The following is an 18064-nucleotide window of genomic DNA, read 5'->3' on the forward strand; positions in this document are numbered from 1 at the left end:
TCCTCGTCGAAACAATCATAAGACGTGATTCCAGAAAGCGGTTGTGTAGACGTGCTTAAGGCTGATGCCAATCAATCTCCATAGCTTACTGCAGCAAGTGAAGATTGATTGTGCACGCGCTCTCTCGCGTCGAGAAGTCGCAACGGCGATCCCCGCGCATGAGGTCATTGCCGGAAGCTCTCCCTCAAGGTCCATCAACAGCAGTCATGAGACGATGATTTGTAGATATTCTACATGTTGTATTCGTCCTGCCTATGATACCGATTTTAGGAATGTGAAAGAATAAGCGAGGCTTCTAATGAGGTGTAACGAAGGCTGAATCAGTACAGACCACAAAAGACGAAACACAGGTAGCAGAGCGACATAGTGCATTGCGTATTGCGCTCCGACAGACGTGCAGCCCGATCCGGTCGAGTCTTCCACGCCTACATGTACCTCTCTACAACATGCGCCTCGAAAGCCCAAGTAACTTCATCAGACAACAAGCTCCTCTTCCCACCCAGTCACGCTATCCAACCCCGGGGTATCATCGTATCCTGCCATTCTCAAAGACGCCAAAGTCCCAAAAAACCCAATGTCCAACAATCTCATACCATCCCAGCTCGTCTCATCTCTTCCCCTTCAGCTTCTCCAGCACCCTCAACTCCGCACTCCTCTGCAACCTCAGCCCCTCCAACTCGCGCTCAACCCCCTTATTCCTCTCCACCGCCTTCTCGCGCTCCTGCATCCTCGTCCTAACCTCCTCCATCTTACGCGCCACCATTTCCTCAACAACGCGCTCCAACTGCCCCACATCCTCAATCCCATGCTCCCTCACAAACTGCTCGGCAAACTCCTTGATGCGCACCGGCGACGGCCCCGGACCCCCCGTGTGATACCCATTCGGATGTGTGAGGTAAAGCCCCGGGGCAGGCGAGGCGTGCGTGCGCAGATGCGAGGATATGGGGATGGGGAGCTGGTTCGCGGAGACCATGCGCGCGTCGTGGGTGTGTGGTCTGGGTGTGTCGTTGGAGGGTGGGTGCAAGATTGTGTTCATGAGGTCGTTTTCGAAGGTTTCGTTGTAGGGCACTGTCGCGGGGGAGTAGTCTATTGCGGGGGATGTGAGTTCGGCGTCGGCGTCGTCGCTGGGTGTGAGTGGGGCGTTGGGCATAGCGGCGTCGATCTGGGCCATTGTGTGGGCGCGTGGGGGATGCAGGATGGCGGTGCGACGCGGGAGGAGAGTGAGTTCAGCCTTGCGATTCGAGTGTGTTGGTGGTGGAGCTGTTGCGACGCGTTGAGTGTGCTTTGGAGCGCATCGTGAATGACTAAGCTGCGACCTCCGCGTCAAGTTGATCGCGATCACGGCTTTCCCATCTTGCCTCTACACTAAACTCAACTGCACAAACTTCGCCATGGCCGACAAACTCCGCGCACAGCAACAACTCGAAGCCTTACAGGCACGCTACATCGGTATCGGGTCCGCCGACACGACGAAACACGAATGGACGTCGAACATCGCACGCGACTCGCTCGCGAGCTACATTGGACACCCGCCTCTGCTGCAGTACATGAGCATTGGACTAGGACAGCCGCGGGAGAAGACGAGGGTGCAGCTGCTGGAGCGCATGATTAGGCCTGTGGGGCCGCCGCCTGAGGTGAGTGGGAGATGGGGTTTGTTGATGGGATTGGACGGGTGGAAGCTGACTGTGGAATAGCAACAAGATTGATGCATGTTCGGGAGCCTGCTATCGTAGTCTGACTTGAGCCAACGAAGCAGGCAGGGTGAGGTATCAAGCATACATGGGATCAGGATGGTTTATCTGGGCGCAAGGAGTCAAGGGCTGGCGTTACTGGTCAAAGGTGAAGATGCGCATAAAGAAGTCAGGAAACCTCCAGGCTGATTGTTCCAAGATACATACCTGCCATCCAAACGCCGAAAGCGTTCTTCATGGCATGGAGTCTACACGAATTTACCACAACTCCAAAACACACCACGACCTCCTCCTTCCTCTCCCGTGACATGCTAATCGCTTTCACTCCCACTCCCCGTCGGCCCATCGTCATCGTCCTCGACAACATCTCCTCCTGCCTGCATGGCATACTCGCCCTTCTGCAGCATGCTCTTCAGCTCTGTGTTCCGCGGATCCGCCAGCTCGACAGGCTTCAGCTTCGCCTTGTTCCGTATTCTCGGGTCACAGCCGGCATCCAGCAGGATCTCAACAATGGGGTGGCCGGCCGACGCCCATTCAGACTTATTGAGCGAATTGACGTAGCGCACGGCTTTGTGGAGCGGTGTGTCTTGCTCCATGCGGTCGATTTCGTCAATCTCGAGGCCTTCTTGGTCGAGGAGGATGTCGAGGATTTCGTCTACGGGGTGGATAGTTAGCTTACTGGAACAACATTCTATTGGACTTTGTGACAAGTCCACATGCCACATAGTGTTCATGAACTGCGTCACTTACAACTTCCATATGTCGCCGCAACGTGCAGACAGCCGTTTCCCACGCCGTCCCGCGCGTTGTTCAGTACCTCAGCCACATGTTTGGCAGGCTTCTTGTTGCCTGACTTCGACGCGGCGGAGGTGAGGTCTGCAATCGTCTCCTCGAGGAGCGAAGTGTTGTTGCGTCTGCAAGACTCGAGGATCAATTCACGGGGAGATGCGCCCTAGAAGACTATCAGTCCCGGCAAAACCCCATACCAACACCTCAAGCATCTTACATCCTCGTCCGCCATATTGCAAGTGCTCAGTAAGTCGGAAAGAACGCGACTTTGCTGCTATGCAGGCGGCGCGTGAAAGCGTCTATCGTGCGTATTGGCGGGGTGCCAATGTCGAGTCGAGTTGAGGGATGGATGTGCGTGAACGGGAACAAAGCAACAAAAGGCGTTTTCTTCAGCAAATAACGAAGACAGAGAGAGAAAACCTGCAGGCAGTGATAGGGTAGGTATGTTAGGCAAACACAGCCAACGCACCTCTCAGCCCAATAGATGAAACAGCGTCACATCACAAGTGCGCAGCCCATCCTGGGACCGCCGCCCATCGATCCGCTGGCCAAAACAGCCGCCCCGCACTTTCCCCTTCTCGGCGTAGCGCCGAGCCGCCCCGCTGTAACTTTTGACTTGCGCATTTCGCATCGCATTGTTAATGGTGAAGTTTCCCGTCACGCACGCTTGCACGCATCTGTGAATACCGCGCCATGTTACTCTGTTCGTCCACCTTCTCTGTTCTCAATATTCCTACAAACCAACCCGCTAATCCACCACAGTCTGCCCAACATGCAGCAACATGCTGCGCGTCTCGCGCGTGCCCCCCGGCGACCCAACGATCGAAGACTCAGTGGGCCAGAACCGCTTCGAATGCCTGACATGCCCGTACCACTTCGTCATCAACAAGCGCTACTACGAGCGCAAGTACATGAAGAGGAAGGAGGTGGAGGATATCTTGGGCGGGAAGGGCGCGTGGGATAATGTGGATAAGACACCGGGTAGGTTATTTCGACGTTGGCGGATGAGGAGGAGTATTGTAAGATGGATGGGGGAGAAGAAGAACACAGACTGACGACGCGCGAATACAGTGCAATGCCCGAACGAGAAATGCAGGAATCACGAGGCGTATTGGTATCAGCTGCAGATTCGCAGTGCGGATGAGCCTATGACGGCGTTTTATAAGGTATGGCTTTCTCTGTGGGTTACTGGGAGTTGTGTGCTAATAGCTTCAGTGTACAAAATGCGGAAAGGAATGGCGCGAGTAAATTTGATTGCACATACCACATGGAGTTTGGGAGCTTTGGGTTTGCGGTTTCGGTATACCCCGGTTGATATTGTACGAGGTCGAGTGCGATTATATGCATACGTTCAATATATGCAATTCCTCTTCCATACCCATCTATTTCATTACATTTTATACCCACCCATTACCACCAATCTCCATCCCAGGTCTCCGACTACGCCTCCCGCCCATGCAAGCCCCCATGCGCCACCCCAAACATAGGCACCGCACTGTCGCTAATCCCCTGAACTCTCTCGCCAATAACGCCCTCTGCCCTGGGACTCCCCATCGCAGGTGTGTTGCTTGGCCATGCCCAGAGCGCGTCAAACTCAAACTGCTCGTCTTGGCCGCTCTCCTCCGAGTGCAAGCTCGGCACGCGCGTTGCGTCGAGGGCGGACATATCGAGCATGGTAGACAGGGAGGGCGTTAGCGGCGGTGGGTGTGAGGGCATTGCAGAGAGGGTGTCTTGGATAGGTGATAGATGAACGCGGAAGTCTGGTGGGTGTGTGGGTTGATGTTGAGATTGTTGTTGTTGCTGTTGTTGTTGGAACGCGGATGTGGGGTCGCTGAAAGGGAGGGTTTGCATGCCAGGGTAGATGTGTATGGGCACCTGGTGTAGACGTGGTGTAGCGTTCATGGGGTCCGTTACATTTGGTAGACCGCCCGTGTTAGGGGGTTGGTGTTGCTGTTGCTGCGGCTGTTGCTGCTGCGGGTGTTGAGACGACAATGGGGCGCCGTAGAGTTGCGATGAGATGCTGGGTAGTTTGTTGTTGTCTGCATGGTTCTGTTTCCTTCGCATACGCTGCTGTGTGACGACGTCGCGAAAGGAGCTGATGATGTAGACTAGGCGATTTGCTTGTTGGTCGCTCTCGCCGCAGTAAGTCATGATATTGACGGCGTTGATGATACATGCGTCAGCTACTTCGATCTTGTATAACCCAGCGAACTCGTTCGCGAGGATGACTAGCGTGGCGGCGAAGAGGAAATATATTACAGCGGGGTTGCGTCGGGATAGGTGACCGGCATCAAAGGCGTTTTGAACGAGTAGGATGGTGTGCGTGGATGCAATGACACAGGCTTCACTAAATTTCTCCATGCGTAAGTAGGGCCTTGGTCCTCTAGATCCGGTTTGATTGTTGAATTGTCGTTGCGTTTCGAGATTGAGGATGTACAGGAAGAAGGGCCGTGTGAGTAGGATGATAGAATGACAATAGAACAGGTTAACATGGAGAAGGGCGATGCCTTGACTTGGTGAGGCGTTTGCAGCTTGCCGCCAGTGCAAGATTGAAGGAAGAGAACGAGGCCACGATTTGCATACATCTGCAATTTCCTGGGCTAGACGAGTGCTAATCTTTCGTTGTTGGTAGACTTTGCGTAGGATAACACCAATCACTGAGCAGCTGCGCACAGCAGCCTCCAATGCGCAAGATCCAGTCTGGTTGAAGTCGGCTGTTGTGACCGCATTGATATCAAAGGACTGGTCTGGATGGAGCACGTCGCCTGAGCAATCGTCTTCTGATATCGCGGTGGGCCGTCCCAACGAGCATGAAAGAAGCCGGTCAATGACAAAGATTGACCGCCATAAGTTTTTCCGTTGTGCCTGCTCTTCTGGACTGAAGATTACCATCGTCTCCTCTCTGTGAAGTCCAAGAGCATGAGCAGACCGGGCTGCCATACCGAGCAGCGCAAATGCTGTATTGCGTTTAGATTTGGCAAGCATGTATACAGCCATAAGCAGTAGGGCTTGTACAGACCAAAAGTCTTGATCTTCTAACCCTGTCATTGGGTCATCCAGCCTCTTGGCGTTCAAATAGAAGACCTCTGCTCTGTCGAGATGCTCGCTTCTAAGCTTCTCAATCACAAGAGCTTCAGGGCTTCCTGAAAGGGGTGTTGCCATGGTGAGTCCAATGGCGAAGACGAGATTCAGTAGGCAGAGAAAAGGAGGCTCTACTGAGAGTGGATCCGAATAACACCTTTCCAGCTCGCCCAGAAAGCGATCGCGGTCGAAGACTTGTAGCAGTCCATGTGTGTTGATGAAGAAAGCATCCACCAGCACGTGAGCGGTTTGCAAATCTGGTAGGAGGTTTGTGTGCTGGAAACCTGGTGGAAGTGAAAATTGTCCTTCGACTATCTTATGCCGTCGAGGGTCGTTTGTGAAAGGCGAAGGTCCGACTACAGTTTCCACCATCATCCGAAGTAGTTGCAGAAAGGACAGCGTCGCCGAGTCTCCTACATACAGTACTCTGCCTGTTGGGTCTTGAAGCATTCGACTCTGAGTGTAGATGACGGCTTCTTCATCTGGCCCGCTTTGAACAGTGCTGCCACGGGATGGTCCCCTCGGGTGCTGGCCGACGTTTACATGGCTTGTCGGTAGCTGTAATATCGGACCACCCACAAACTCTACAGTCGACCTTGGCTCGGATGGCTTGTACGGAGTCTCACCAGGGCTTGCCGGAATTGGGTGAATCCCTTGCGTGCCGAGGGTTGTGTGTTGTTGAATTGGGGATTGACGTCTTGGTGTTAGCGGTGATGCATGACTGTAACCATTGCTGGGTGTATTGTATGACGAATCGCCATTAACAAATGGGCTGTCACTTCCACCGTCTTCAATTGCGCGTCTTTTGGTGGGCGGTCTATCTTCATTGGGTGAAGTAGCTTCTCGATCCGCATAGATGCAGGTGAATTTTCGCTATGCCGTGTAAGCTCGTATTATGTATGATGTAGTGCTAAGCCCACCTTTTCACATGTGTTGCATGGGCAGGCACCATTGCACTTGATGTTTGTTAGTCCAGATTCGGTCGTTTAGCGGTGAGATGGCCGCATCGAGAGACGAGCTGTTGGTGATGAAGCCAGTATCGATGATATTGCGAAAACGAGGCTGCGATTTGCTGGGAAGAGTCGCGATACACGCAGACACAATTGCGACGGATGGCTGGGTATCGGGAGCATGTCTTGCGACGCACAGCACGATCCCGTGGCGCGAGCATCACGTTGTATCCAAACGAGCTTTCATGCAGCACTGATCAGATCTGTTAAGGATGATTCTGACTCGCCTTCTGTTTCCTTCGTTTACAACTCTCACAGGCCTGGGCAGTACGCTGCCGTTGTTCTGCGCCACGTTAGCCTCACAACTACTCAGACGCGCGGGAAGACCAACCAGGAGGGACTTTAGGTCTGGTCATGCTTAGCTTGTTGTCCAACACGATATAATCACGTGTATCACTCTCGTAACGATGGCTATCGGATGAGGGTTCGGATGAGGACGAGATTGATTGAAGCTGCAGAGAATAGCACAATGGTGGCCGGTACTGAAATTTCCCCTCAAAGATGACGCGAGAACGGTCCTACACCGGCGATTTGCATTGGCAAATGAGGATCAACGGAAACGCCTGGTTCCCACGCCTTTGGGGTTTGGAGTTCCAGACTTGCCAGTGTTTCCGCGTCGAGGCTGACGCTGAACGCAGATCGCGGCGACGTGCACGGACCGATCGCATCGGAAATGGAAAACGAGGCCAGCGGTTGACGACTAGCATGTCCCTCCACCATCGCCAGTCCGTCTTGTTACGAGGCCGCGTTAGCCCGCACATGCTTGTACCCGTTAGATGTGCATGCGTGATATGCTTAGTATTCTCGTCTTTTGCCACATGATACAGATCGCATCTTCGGCATGCGGCTAGCTACCTTTTCGGAGAAGGCAGGAAACGGCATCGCTGCATTTCAAAAGGACAGGCTCTAAGACCCTCTAAATAGTTCCTCCGAGGTGTTGCTTTCCTACACCTTCCACATTGTTTCTTTGCAATTAACCTTCCGGCCCTTCGACATGACACCCTACCTAGGAGACCACTCACCCACCGAGAGTAGTGATGTCAACGGGACTACACATGCATATACTTTGCTTGATGGTGCCCGATCAGCCCTAGAACAACTGCTGGTCAAGGCAAAGGAACATTTGCCCACAGAATGTCTATCTCATGTAGCAAAAGTTGGCTTCTCTACCGCCAACACTGGAAGCCCCTACTTTCCCAGCCCGCTCAAGCAAACAGAAGCCATATCAGCACTCAAAGCCGTCGAGTCAGGAATTGCTTCGGCAATAGCTGATCTCTCAGATGGTCCGAAAACGCGGGATATCAACGTCGACATGGAGAGGGCCACAGCGTTCCTGTTTTCCACGTACTTGGCCACCGTCGGGGGGTTAGACAAGTCGAATCCTAAAGTCAAGAAGTTGCTGAAAGGTTTGTGTTCCAAATGCTTGCTAGGTAAATAATCACGTTACTAACAATTGTAGACACCGACCTTCTGCAAGCACAGTCAATTCTGTATCGAAGACTATCAGCCAACCTCTACGAAACAAAAAATCCGGGAGAGTACTTCCACTTGCATGGGTCCCTGGAGGCGACAAAAGCCTTGAACATGATTGGCCTAGAAGGTCACCGGCCAGACCTCACTGAGTACCATGAGTGCATCAAGATCATCGAAGACCACGTCAAACAGTACTCTGCCGACCAGCTTGAGGAGATGAATTGGAAGATCAAGCAAGCAGGCGTCACATGCTTGAAATGGGAAGACTTCAAACTCACACAACATGGGCAAGAGCTCGTCGAACAGCCACCTTGGAAGGTCGAAGCACTTGAGACCGAGACACCGCCAGTCCCCTTCCCGTGCAAAGCCTCCCGTGCGCCAAAACCACAAGTCCTCGCTGGAATTCGGGTACTTGAACTCTGCAGGATCATCGCAGGCCCAGCTATGGGCCGTGGACTGGCTGAGTACGGCGCGGAAGTCATCAAAGTCACTGCGCCAAATCTCTCAGATGTGCCCTTCTTCCAAGTTGACGCCAACATCGGGAAACACACCACAGATCTCAACCTGAAGGATTCGAACGATCGCAAAATCTTTGAAGAGCTACTCCAATCGGCAGACGTTGTTCTGGACGGATATCGACCCGGCAGTCTGAACCGTCTCGGTTACGGTCCGCGGCAACTTCTTGAGATTGGTAAGCAGCGTGGACGTGGCTTCGTCTACGTTGCCGAGAATTGTTTCGGGCATACCGGGCCGTGGTCATCACGACCAGGCTGGCAACAGATTGCAGACTGCGTGACAGGGGTTGCATGGGCTCAAGGCGAGGCTATGGGTCTGGAAGAACCGGTTGTACCGCCATTCCCCATGAGCGACTACGGAACCGGCTGCATGGGCACTATCGCCGCACTTGTCGGCCTGTATAAGCGCGCGAAATCCGGAGGCAGCTATCTGGGAACCACGTCGTTGGTCCAGTACGACATTTACCTACTTCAGCTCGGACTGTATGACGACAAGATGATGACGGAGCTAAGGAAACAACACGACACAGAGTTCTTTGGACTCCGACACCACGACTCAGTCGATGAAGTGGGTAAGCGAGCATTGAAAACGATGAGGAGGACGCACCCCGAGCTGTTTGACGAGAAGCACATGCAGGGATGCTTCAGCAAGGGGTTCGATGCGGACGTCCGAACAATTAAGCCGGTGGTAAGCATCGAAGGGTACTGGAACGGTTTCTTGCGCAGCTCAAGACCTAATGGGTTCGACAAGCCAACCTGGGGGGACTGGGAGGTTGACGAAGACATGTTGAAAGAGTAATGTAATGTCACGAGTTTGAATGAGGTTCATATTTCTGCCGCGTTGTATTTCCACATACCCCATACACATAGTCACATTTCAGTCATGAAAGTTACTCTCTTCTTTGATCAATCTTTCCCATCCTCTTCATTCGATGTTGTTGCTTCCGTCGGCTGGTTTCTCGGCCCATCGGCTCTGCCATCATTCGGACGTGCACAATATCTCCAAAGTTCTACCACAAACCCCACACACGCCACCTCGGTGTGACGGGCCACAATCGAACAAACTCAATGCAGACCCTGTCTGCACCGCCACCATATTCGGTCCGCCACACCTTATCATCCCATACTCGGAGCGGGAGCCTCCTCAAGCGAAGCGTGTCAGAGTCAGGGGGAACGGGCCGTTCAGCTGTCAAAGACGGTGTCGGTCGGCATCGCAGCGCAAAGGATTCGGCATGGTGGACCGAGCTAACGTCACAAGTGGAGACGAACAAGGCAGCGGATGCGCTGCCAACAGAGGCAAGTATGCCAAGTCGGTGGACAGGCTCCATATGGGGAGATCTCGACAGAGTTTGGCAGGGTTCAGGGTCCGCTGCAAGATGCCGATAGTGTCGAAGCCCGCGGGTTGGGCTTGCATCGGGGGGTATATCAGAAACGTGTTCTGGGGTTCCTGGCTAGGTAGACATTGTTGTCAACTGCCGATTGTCCTCGTGATTCGGTTCTAGTGCTCGTGGTTCACCGGAGACCACCTCCTCGACCAGACAGATCGTGGCATTCCATTATCCGATGCAGGATGCCGATTGATATGGCATGTTTGTGTCCTCTCTGAGGTTTCGATGAACGGCCATTGAATACGAAAGCGATACGTAGGATCTTGTGTCTTGTTCCCTTTCTGGAGGATGGACCAAACTACGATCATTCCACTTTCTGGCTTCTCAGTCCGGTAAAGATTAGCGAGAGCTATTTCGAATCTGGAAATATCCCCAATGATACTCGGACACTTCTCTTGCCATTGATATACCCAGCTGGTGTCCCTGTTCACACCGCCTTCTCGTTCTGTCCATCAATTATCAAGCAGAAGAGATGTGGCTTACACCCATGATGTGTCAGTAGGGCAATTGTATCGCTAAGAAGCTCTGTTAACAAACACGTGCTGCTATGGTGTAGTCTCGTGCTAATCAATAGCAAATGAAACTCTCCCTGTCGGCATTGAGAGACAGAACTATTGCCAGACCAGGATTCAACGTCCGAAGACTGTCCTTGCTATCAACATCTATGCCGATCAACTACGACCTTCTGAAGACTACATCAGGAGGCATCAATTTGACCAGGCGGCTGAACCAAGAGAAACCTACGAACCCACCTCCCGTCACTCAAAATGCAGAAGGCTCGCCGGCAATCCAGATCAAGTGTGTGTCAGTAGCTCTCATGGCTACGCAAGCAAACCCCACGGATCTACGAAAAGAGTTGGATTCAGTCAAGCTCTTTGGTAGAGATACAGCGTGTTGTTGATCAGCAAAACTTACTGACACACTGAACGAGTCCTGAGAACGTCTTGTTTTCCTCTCTACACAGGTATATCACAAACAACATGATACATCTGATGGCCATGATCTCTACATCATCGCCACCCTTCAGTCGAAAGGCCTTCTCACTGCAAGGACTGTGACCTGAAGAAGGAAGGAGCAGATCTGGAGGGGACAATCGGGAGACGGAGCTTTTGTCTTGAAGAAGGAGATGGCCCAGCGTTTAAAATTCTCCTGGTATGTTTTCAAGGGGTCGGGGATGGCACATAGCCTAACAGTCACAAATCAACGGCTGCCTGGGCTCCCGAACACGCGTCTGCACCAGTACGTTGAGTAGCCAGTCATTAAGTGACGATTGGCCAGCCCTACTTCTCTTTCACTACTACCGTGTATTCACTGATAGTTACTGTGTGAGAAGGGTTTGGGTTTTAGTTCCCATATTGATTTGCAATACTAGGTACTTACTGTGTTGTGTCTATCTGTTTCTATTATAAACATGAACACGCTGAAGACCAAAACTGAAAAACAATAGTCTCGAACAACCTTTGAGGCAACCCCGGCCAATGCCATGGACCTAGGTACCCGACTCAGCATAATCCATACAATCCACCCGTCCAACGTAAGGCAGATAGGCACTATCAGAAAGGAAACATCGTACCACCAGTACTCAGCAGTCTGACTGAAAGTGGCAAGACATCGATAGCCCTCGAAGTACGTCTAAGGGCCAACTGCCATGAAAAGGCGCACAGGACTAACCTGTACACTTGAACATGATGGACAGAAGGCTTGCTTGCTCCCAAATACTAGTATGTCTACCACTCTCATACAGATTGCTGAACTCATGTCACTGCCGTGACGATTACCATGGACCACCTATAACAACGCTTTTCTCTCGCATGATTCAGCTTGTCCAGCAACACAAGCTGCCCTCGCCCAAGACCGACAGTGAACAAACAGTATTCCTCCCACTTCCACAACACTCCGATATCCCAACACAATTCACAGGCCACACAAGCGCAGCTTAACGTCCACGTACCCAGCCAAACACCTCAGGCCGGCTAACACGGAGCCCAGTCCGAGTAGAAAAACACCGACCATCTCAGCCTTAACAATACCGTATATTCAAGTCAAACCGCACTGTGTCTGCATAGCCTCTATGCTCCCTACCCTACATTCCTATTAAGCAAAGGAGGTACAGTAAACCTCATGTACGTCCATAATAGCAGCTGCATCAACAAGTCTTATCTCATATTTCTCCGCGCGAAATCTCAACTATGTGAGATTAATCTCACTGCACAACGATCTTGTCTACGCATGTCAACATACCTCATTATCAGCTTGTGTCTACAATCCAGTCTCGGTATATCCTCGCAAAGCCTGTCAACTTATTACTGACTACGGGGTTCCTTCTATTCAATGTTTCGCTATTAGGCTCCGTCATGTCATGTCTGTAGAATGCGAAGTGTACATCCATCTATTCAGTCTCATCTCTTAGCTCTTGTCTGTTCATTGCACAATTCACTCCGGGTCATATTGATCTCTCGAGTAGCAATGGATCAAGACCGAGAAGATGGGTGTCGGGGATAATATATAGAAGGTGAGCTTCGTTTATCTGATTGTACTGCACACCTTACTATATATAGATAGAGCGATGAAGTGTTTATCAACTTATGAATTGCCCATTGCCTCTGCATATTGACTGACTGACTAACTAACCAACCAACCAACTAAACCGCCCCCAACCCCCATAAAACAGACATCAACCCCCCCTCCCCATCCCCTCCAAACCCCCTCCCTACACCCTCCCCGCCTCCCCCAAAATCCCCCCAACAACCTCCCCAACCCGACTCCAATTCGCACAATGCCCGGCATCCAGCCTAACAACCCCGACCTCCCTCCCCCCCTCCCTCAACACGCCAATAAACCCCTCCTGCAGCTCAGGACTGATGATAAAATCCCTCTCGCACAGAATATAACTCGCCGGAATACTTTCATACGCAACCCTCGTCACCGCCTCTGTAAAAGACGCGGCGGAATGATGCGGAAGCAGGGAAGCGAGCTCGTATGCTTCTTCCCAAGTCGGAAGGTCGTTGCCGATTGCTTGCGCGAGGAGGTGCGGGGCGGTGTGCATGTATCCGTCCTGTTTACCTTATATCAGCTTGTCTGCTTGACGGAACTAAACGCGAGTAAGTGATGGAGGGATATAGCTTACGACGGCGCCCTCCACCATCCCCCCCGCCATCCCCACAGCATCCACCTGCCTTTCCCCCACGCGCGGCACCACAGCCGTGAAATACACGATCCGCCTCACTCCCCCCCCTCCCTCCTTCCCCACACCAAGACCAACGAGCGCCTCGCTCGTCGGCACGCCCCCGTAGCTGTGGCACACGACTACGACTTGCTTTCCCTGTGCGATTAAGGCTTCGGTTACAGCGCGGATTAGGGATGCGTCGTCGTGCATGGTGGCGGGGGGGAGGGGGTGGCGTTTTTGGGTTGAGGGGAGGGTGAGGACGAGGGCTGGGTGGGAGGCGGTGCGGAGGGCGGTTATGAGGGGGTGGTAGATGGTGGGGGGGGCGAAGGAGCCGGGGATTAGGAGGATTGTTGGGTTGGGTGTCATTGTTGGTTGTGGGTGGGGGTTTTTGGGGAGGGGGATGGGATGGGATGGGAGGGGTGAAGGGGGGGTTTTATATGTATATGTGTATCCATGTTGATCTTGGGGCGGCGTGAGATTACGCCCTCCTCTTCCATACTCTCCTCTCCCACCCTATCCTGTGTATACCTCTCCACGTCTTGATGCAAGTGAGAATACGCCCTGTCCTTCCACCCTCACCCTTCCACCCCAGACATACCTCTCCACGCTATCTAGATCAGATGGCAGCCTAACACACTGACAAATACGCCGTCCGTCTTACGCTTATGAATCCGTTGAAACGGGGTAAATCCATAGCATATCATGCGGAGATTGTGCGGAGATTGTGCGGAGATTGTGCGGCGTAGAGGTAATTACCAAGCAGTCTTGGTACGTGCAGTGTTCCTGCATTGATGGAAAGTCGAGGTTGATTGGGAGATGAGGACGGTGAGTGTGGAGAGAGATAGTTGCGCGAGAAAAAGAGATTCAGGGTGCGAGATAAGAGAGAGGATGAGTTTTTGTGGGGAGGAGAAAAGAGACAAGACAAGCCAAACGCAGTCACCTCGACGATGACGATGATGTATCAGGCGCGCCGTTATGGTGTATTGCACCTCACCAAGACCACGAGTCAGACCTACACCACCAATCTCCAGCAAAGACTTATGAGAAAAGAATAAGTGGGCGTATATTCCACCACACTCGTATATACCCATAGTTCCTCAACATGGCGGTTCAAGTTCCAGTTCCATCTACAACCCAACCAACCAACCAACCAACATACACGTCCCACCCTACCACAACAACAAGCTCCTTGCAACCGCCACACAAACCACACACTCAAACATCCCTAACCCCCCGCTTCGGAATCTCCGCCTCCACCATCTCCAGCCCGCTCAGACTGGGATACCGCTTACTAAACGTCTCGACGTCCCACTCGCTCCCCGCGCCGACATCGGAGCCCATCACCCCCGGACTCGGCTTGGTAGGCGACGGGTTCGCGGAGCCAGACACCTCTCCCAAGCCCCCGGTGCGCAGCGCCTTTGGTTTCGGGGGCGCGCGGGGCGCAGGGCCAGAGGGGAGTCTGATGCTGATGGTTGGTGGAGCAGAGGTGGACGGGGCGGGTGGACGGGTGGGTTTCGTGTACTGCAGGTCTGGCATGGGTTGCTGTGCGGGTCCAGCGGCGACGCTGACGGGCTTGCGGGCCACGGTGGGAGCTTGTCGTGCGCTGGGTTGCTCCTGCGGCCGTGGAGGTAGTGGTTTGCCTGTGTCTGTGTATTTTCCGTAGCCCTCTGCCGTGCGGCTGACGGGTGGGGGTTTGCTGGTCTCGCCGAGTAGGTTCTTGACGCGGTTTTGTATTGTGGAGGCTTTGGAGGGGCCGGCTTTGGGCTGGGCTTGGCCTTGGCTTTGCGAGGTGACGCGTTGCTTGTATTCTGCTGCTGCGGCTTCGACGCGTCGCTCCTCTTCGCTGAGTCGCCGTCTTTCGAGTTCCCTGCGGACTTCGGGTGAGAGCTCCTGTGTTTCGTTGATGGCGCTGCGGTCGTCGTCGCTGAGGCCACCGGTAACTTCTGAGCCTGCGATTGGTGTGAGTGATGTGGTGTTTTCCCGAGAATCCTCGGGCTCTGAGAAAGGTGGCTGGTCGCGCTCGTTCTCTGGCGTGCGAGACGAGTTGTTGGTTTCGAAGCGGCGGAAAGCGTCGCCGAATCTGCCTTTGACAATGTTCCTGGTGTTGGTTGTCAACGATACTATGCTGTTCCGTTTGGACTGCTTCGACTGCGAACTGCTTCGGTGATGCTTGTTCTTCTGGCCTGTGTCATCTCTCTCCATTACACGCAAAAAGTCAACGCTTGACCTGATGTTCTTGTCTTCGGGCTCTGTTTCAGAATCATCAATCGCGTTGGACGTTACTCGACGCTGCAAGGATGGGGCAACAAAGTTCCGTCCAGGCGCCATCTCACGGTTTCTGAGGTAGTCGAGGTTCGATTCGACGTGCATGCTAGCTGGTCGGGCGTTGGAGTTTGCGGATCTGGAGCGGTCGATAGTGTTCCCAAAATCCAACGCAGAAGAACGCAAACTCTCTAGTGAAGGTCGGGAGGACGCCGGCGATTTGGGAATGCTGAGCGTTGACAAGTGGGATCGTGTTCTCGAGTCCAACGATGGCCGAGTAGGCAATGCAAGTTCTGGCTTAAACGGAGGGATACCTTGGGATTTGTCAAACGAGCGAGGCTGGCTCATTGTGCGGTGGTGTTGCGAGGAGGTGGTGGGTACGCGCCAAAGCGGGCGGTTGGTAACGTCTGGATACTTCTGCGCAGGGGGTGCGGGGGATGGCGCGGGCGATGTCTGGACTCCTGTCGACACCATATTCACTCGTTGCGCTATTGGCTCGTGTATTGCCGGGTTGGATGTTCGCGGAGACTCGTATGGCTTTGGTTTCCTGAGCGAGACAGATCTCGAAACGCCTGCTGAGGGCACACTCGGAGAAGGCTTGATGGTGGGGGCCGACTCTACTTTCGTAGCTGGAGGCAGGGCGAATGCATCATCCGCCAGAGCTTCTGTCACTCGTTTGGTCAGTAGCGGGTCGGATGTTGGTGGCGATTGATCGAATTCGAACTTCTGGCCTCGGTCGTGGAGCAGGGAGAACTCGTCCAGGGATGGGAAGCGCGCCGCAAGTTCATCCGCAGCGGCCCGTCTGACTTGAACGTCCTGAGAATCCAGAGCTGCGAATGGATCCGACACAGTCCCCCTCATCGGAGAAGGACTCGGCCTTGCTGCTGGGGGCTGCTGAACGGGTGCCGTGGGCCGTCCTCTACGCATCGGCGCAATGTCCGGGATCTGCTGCACCTGCTTCACGGGGGCGACCTTCTGCAGGCCTATGATGGGCGGAGTGGAGACTTGCGGTTCGGTCGGCGGTAGTTGCTGGTTTCTGCGAGCTTCTGAGTGCGTCCGGTTGGAGTAGATCTTGCACATGTCAGTGATGGGCGGGTGGTGCGTGTGGCATGCGTACCTACGTCTTTGATGGGGTTGGAGCGATGTCTCATGGCGCAGACTTCTGACATGACCTGGTAGATGTTGGGTCGCTGCTGCGGGCTCTCGCGCAACGTCCACCCTGCGCAGCATTAGCCAAAGCCCGACTCGCACAGGACCGCCACAAACCTATCAGCTTCTTTATCCGGTCCGAGAACTGGGGGTAGGCCGGGTACTTGAAGCTCGCGTTCAGGATGGCCATCTGGCCGACCTCCTCAAAGGGCGTCGTGTAGTAGCACAGCTTGTACAGCAGCACGCCCAGGGCCCAGATGTCGCTCTTCTCGTCGATGGGCTGTTTGCGGTAGACGTCGATCATCTCGGGACTTCGGTACTGCAGCGTGGTATGCCGTTGCACGTCGTCCTCGATCAGCCTGCCCTCGGCCGCCGTCGTCGCAGCAGGCCTCGGCGGCGCGGTGGAGCCAAAGTCGCACAGCTTGTAGATCTTGTTGCCGCCGACGGTGGTGATCAGGACGTTCTCCACTTTGAGATCGCGGTGGAGCAGCGGCGGCTTCAGGTAGTGCATGGTCGCGACGCCCTCGGCCACGTCGGAGAAGATGTTGAGGATCTCGGGCTCGGTGAGGCGGTGCTGCAGGCGCGTGTTCATAAAGTCGATCAGGCCGCCGCCCGAGCAGAACTCCATCAGCAGGAAGACCTCGTAGCCGCCGCCCTGCAGCTGCGAGGCGTGCGAGTCCATGTAGGTGACGATCTTGTGGTGGCCCTTGAGCTTCTTCATCGTCTCGACCTCGGTGCGCATGTTTGCCAGCGCGTCCTTGTCCGGGACGGCCACGCGCTTCAGCACGGCCGTCTCGGGCAGGCCATCGTCGGACTTGGGGACGCGGACGAGGTAGACGTGGGCAAAGCCGCCCTCGGACAGATAGCGCTCGATGACGACGCGGTGGTTGCCGACCTGGACCTTTGTGCCCGGCGTGAAGGTGCCCGGCGGCGCATTGGAGACGGCCATGGCGGCGGGAGCGTGGTAGGCGGCCTGTTGGGCCATGGAGTGTGCGGCGGAGAGGGCATGGCGGGCAGAGGACATGGCGGGCGGTGAGGATGAGGAGGGAGCTGCAGCGGTGCAGGAGCGACGGGCAGCCTAGAGACTGTGCATGAGCCTGGGCATGAGCGTGTGCGGGTAGAGTCGAGGGCAGAGTCGAGGGCAGAGTCGAGGGCAAGAGGCCGACGTGTGCTGCTGCTGCTATGCGGGCGTCGAGACGATCATGCTGGAGGCTTCACGCGCGCCGTCCAGGGCCCTTCATCACTCAGACGGAACATCACAAGCGAAGCCACATCACAACGTCACACTCGACACTTGTTCTTGCAGGTAGCGTGCTGTCTGTGTAGACTGCACGATGGATGCGGTGAGCCCACAGGCCAATCTCAGCCAGCGCGACCTGCCAGTTGCGTGCCTGTTCGACGGCGTGCTGTGGCGGATACATGCGCGCCCTCGACAGCGTGCGGCGTGTTTCAGCGCACCTCTCCCGATTGGACAGACCACACATGGCATTCTCGTCGACGCACCATCACGGTCGACTGTCGAGAAAGACGATGCAGGTGG

The 18064-nt window shown here is 54.3% G+C and overlaps 8 protein-coding genes across 8 annotated transcripts; 3 read left to right on the top strand and 5 right to left on the bottom strand.

The window, feature by feature from the left end:
• Positions 1-248: 248 nt before the first annotated feature.
• P153DRAFT_369804 (uncharacterized protein) lies at positions 249-1246 on the bottom strand. Its single transcript, XM_033668862.1, has one exon. The coding sequence runs from the start codon at positions 1169-1171 to the stop codon at positions 608-610; it is 564 nt and encodes a 187-aa protein (XP_033520199.1). The 5' UTR covers positions 1172-1246; the 3' UTR covers positions 249-607.
• A 145-nt stretch (positions 1247-1391) lies between these two features.
• On the top strand, positions 1392-1835 carry P153DRAFT_324036 (splicing factor 3B subunit 5/RDS3 complex subunit 10; the record flags this gene model as incomplete). Its single annotated transcript, XM_033665227.1, has 2 exons — positions 1392-1634; positions 1695-1835. The coding sequence occupies 2 exons, from the start codon at positions 1392-1394 to the stop codon at positions 1704-1706; spliced, it is 255 nt and encodes an 84-aa protein (XP_033520200.1). The 3' UTR covers positions 1707-1835.
• A 55-nt stretch (positions 1836-1890) lies between these two features.
• On the bottom strand, positions 1891-2883 carry P153DRAFT_369807 (ankyrin repeat domain-containing protein). Its single transcript, XM_033668863.1, has 3 exons — positions 2698-2883; positions 2442-2643; positions 1891-2346 (listed from the first exon to the last, which is right to left on the bottom strand). Exons 1-3 carry the CDS (start codon positions 2710-2712, stop codon positions 2003-2005), a joined length of 561 nt encoding a protein of 186 aa, XP_033520201.1. The 5' UTR covers positions 2713-2883; the 3' UTR covers positions 1891-2002.
• Positions 2884-3129: 246 nt separating this feature from the next.
• On the top strand, positions 3130-3896 carry P153DRAFT_369808 (DNA-directed RNA polymeras-like protein III subunit RPC10). Its single transcript, XM_033668864.1, has 4 exons — positions 3130-3183; positions 3243-3461; positions 3552-3646; positions 3696-3896. The coding sequence occupies exons 2-4, from the start codon at positions 3263-3265 to the stop codon at positions 3726-3728; spliced, it is 327 nt and encodes a 108-aa protein (XP_033520202.1). The 5' UTR covers positions 3130-3183; positions 3243-3262; the 3' UTR covers positions 3729-3896.
• P153DRAFT_369810 (uncharacterized protein) lies at positions 3839-7164 on the bottom strand. Its single transcript, XM_033668865.1, has 4 exons — positions 6903-7164; positions 6799-6854; positions 6482-6517; positions 3839-6434 (listed from the first exon to the last, which is right to left on the bottom strand). The coding sequence occupies exons 1-4, from the start codon at positions 6925-6927 to the stop codon at positions 3921-3923; spliced, it is 2631 nt and encodes an 876-aa protein (XP_033520203.1). The 5' UTR covers positions 6928-7164; the 3' UTR covers positions 3839-3920.
• Positions 7165-7227: 63 nt separating this feature from the next.
• On the top strand, positions 7228-9464 carry P153DRAFT_324049 (alpha-methylacyl-CoA racemase). The gene is made up of 2 exons (XM_033665228.1): positions 7228-7977; positions 8031-9464. The coding sequence occupies exons 1-2, from the start codon at positions 7566-7568 to the stop codon at positions 9356-9358; spliced, it is 1740 nt and encodes a 579-aa protein (XP_033520204.1). The 5' UTR covers positions 7228-7565; the 3' UTR covers positions 9359-9464.
• Positions 9465-12657: 3193 nt separating this feature from the next.
• Positions 12658-13903, bottom strand: P153DRAFT_408727 (alpha/beta-hydrolase; the record flags this gene model as incomplete). Its single annotated transcript, XM_033672060.1, has 2 exons — positions 13075-13903; positions 12658-13002 (listed from the first exon to the last, which is right to left on the bottom strand). Exons 1-2 carry the CDS (start codon positions 13477-13479, stop codon positions 12658-12660), a joined length of 750 nt encoding a protein of 249 aa, XP_033520205.1. The 5' UTR covers positions 13480-13903.
• Positions 13904-14328: 425 nt separating this feature from the next.
• Positions 14329-17548, bottom strand: P153DRAFT_389267 (uncharacterized protein; the record flags this gene model as incomplete). The annotated part of the gene is made up of 3 exons (XM_033670827.1): positions 14329-16446; positions 16497-16594; positions 16642-17548. 3 exons carry the CDS (start codon positions 17546-17548, stop codon positions 14329-14331), a joined length of 3123 nt encoding a protein of 1040 aa, XP_033520206.1.
• Between the last annotated feature and the right edge of the window lie 516 nt (positions 17549-18064).

This window comes from Dothidotthia symphoricarpi, assembly GCF_010015815.1.
Source record: "Dothidotthia symphoricarpi CBS 119687 unplaced genomic scaffold P153scaffold_19, whole genome shotgun sequence".
NCBI classification, from domain to species: Eukaryota; Fungi; Ascomycota; class Dothideomycetes; order Pleosporales; family Dothidotthiaceae; genus Dothidotthia; species Dothidotthia symphoricarpi.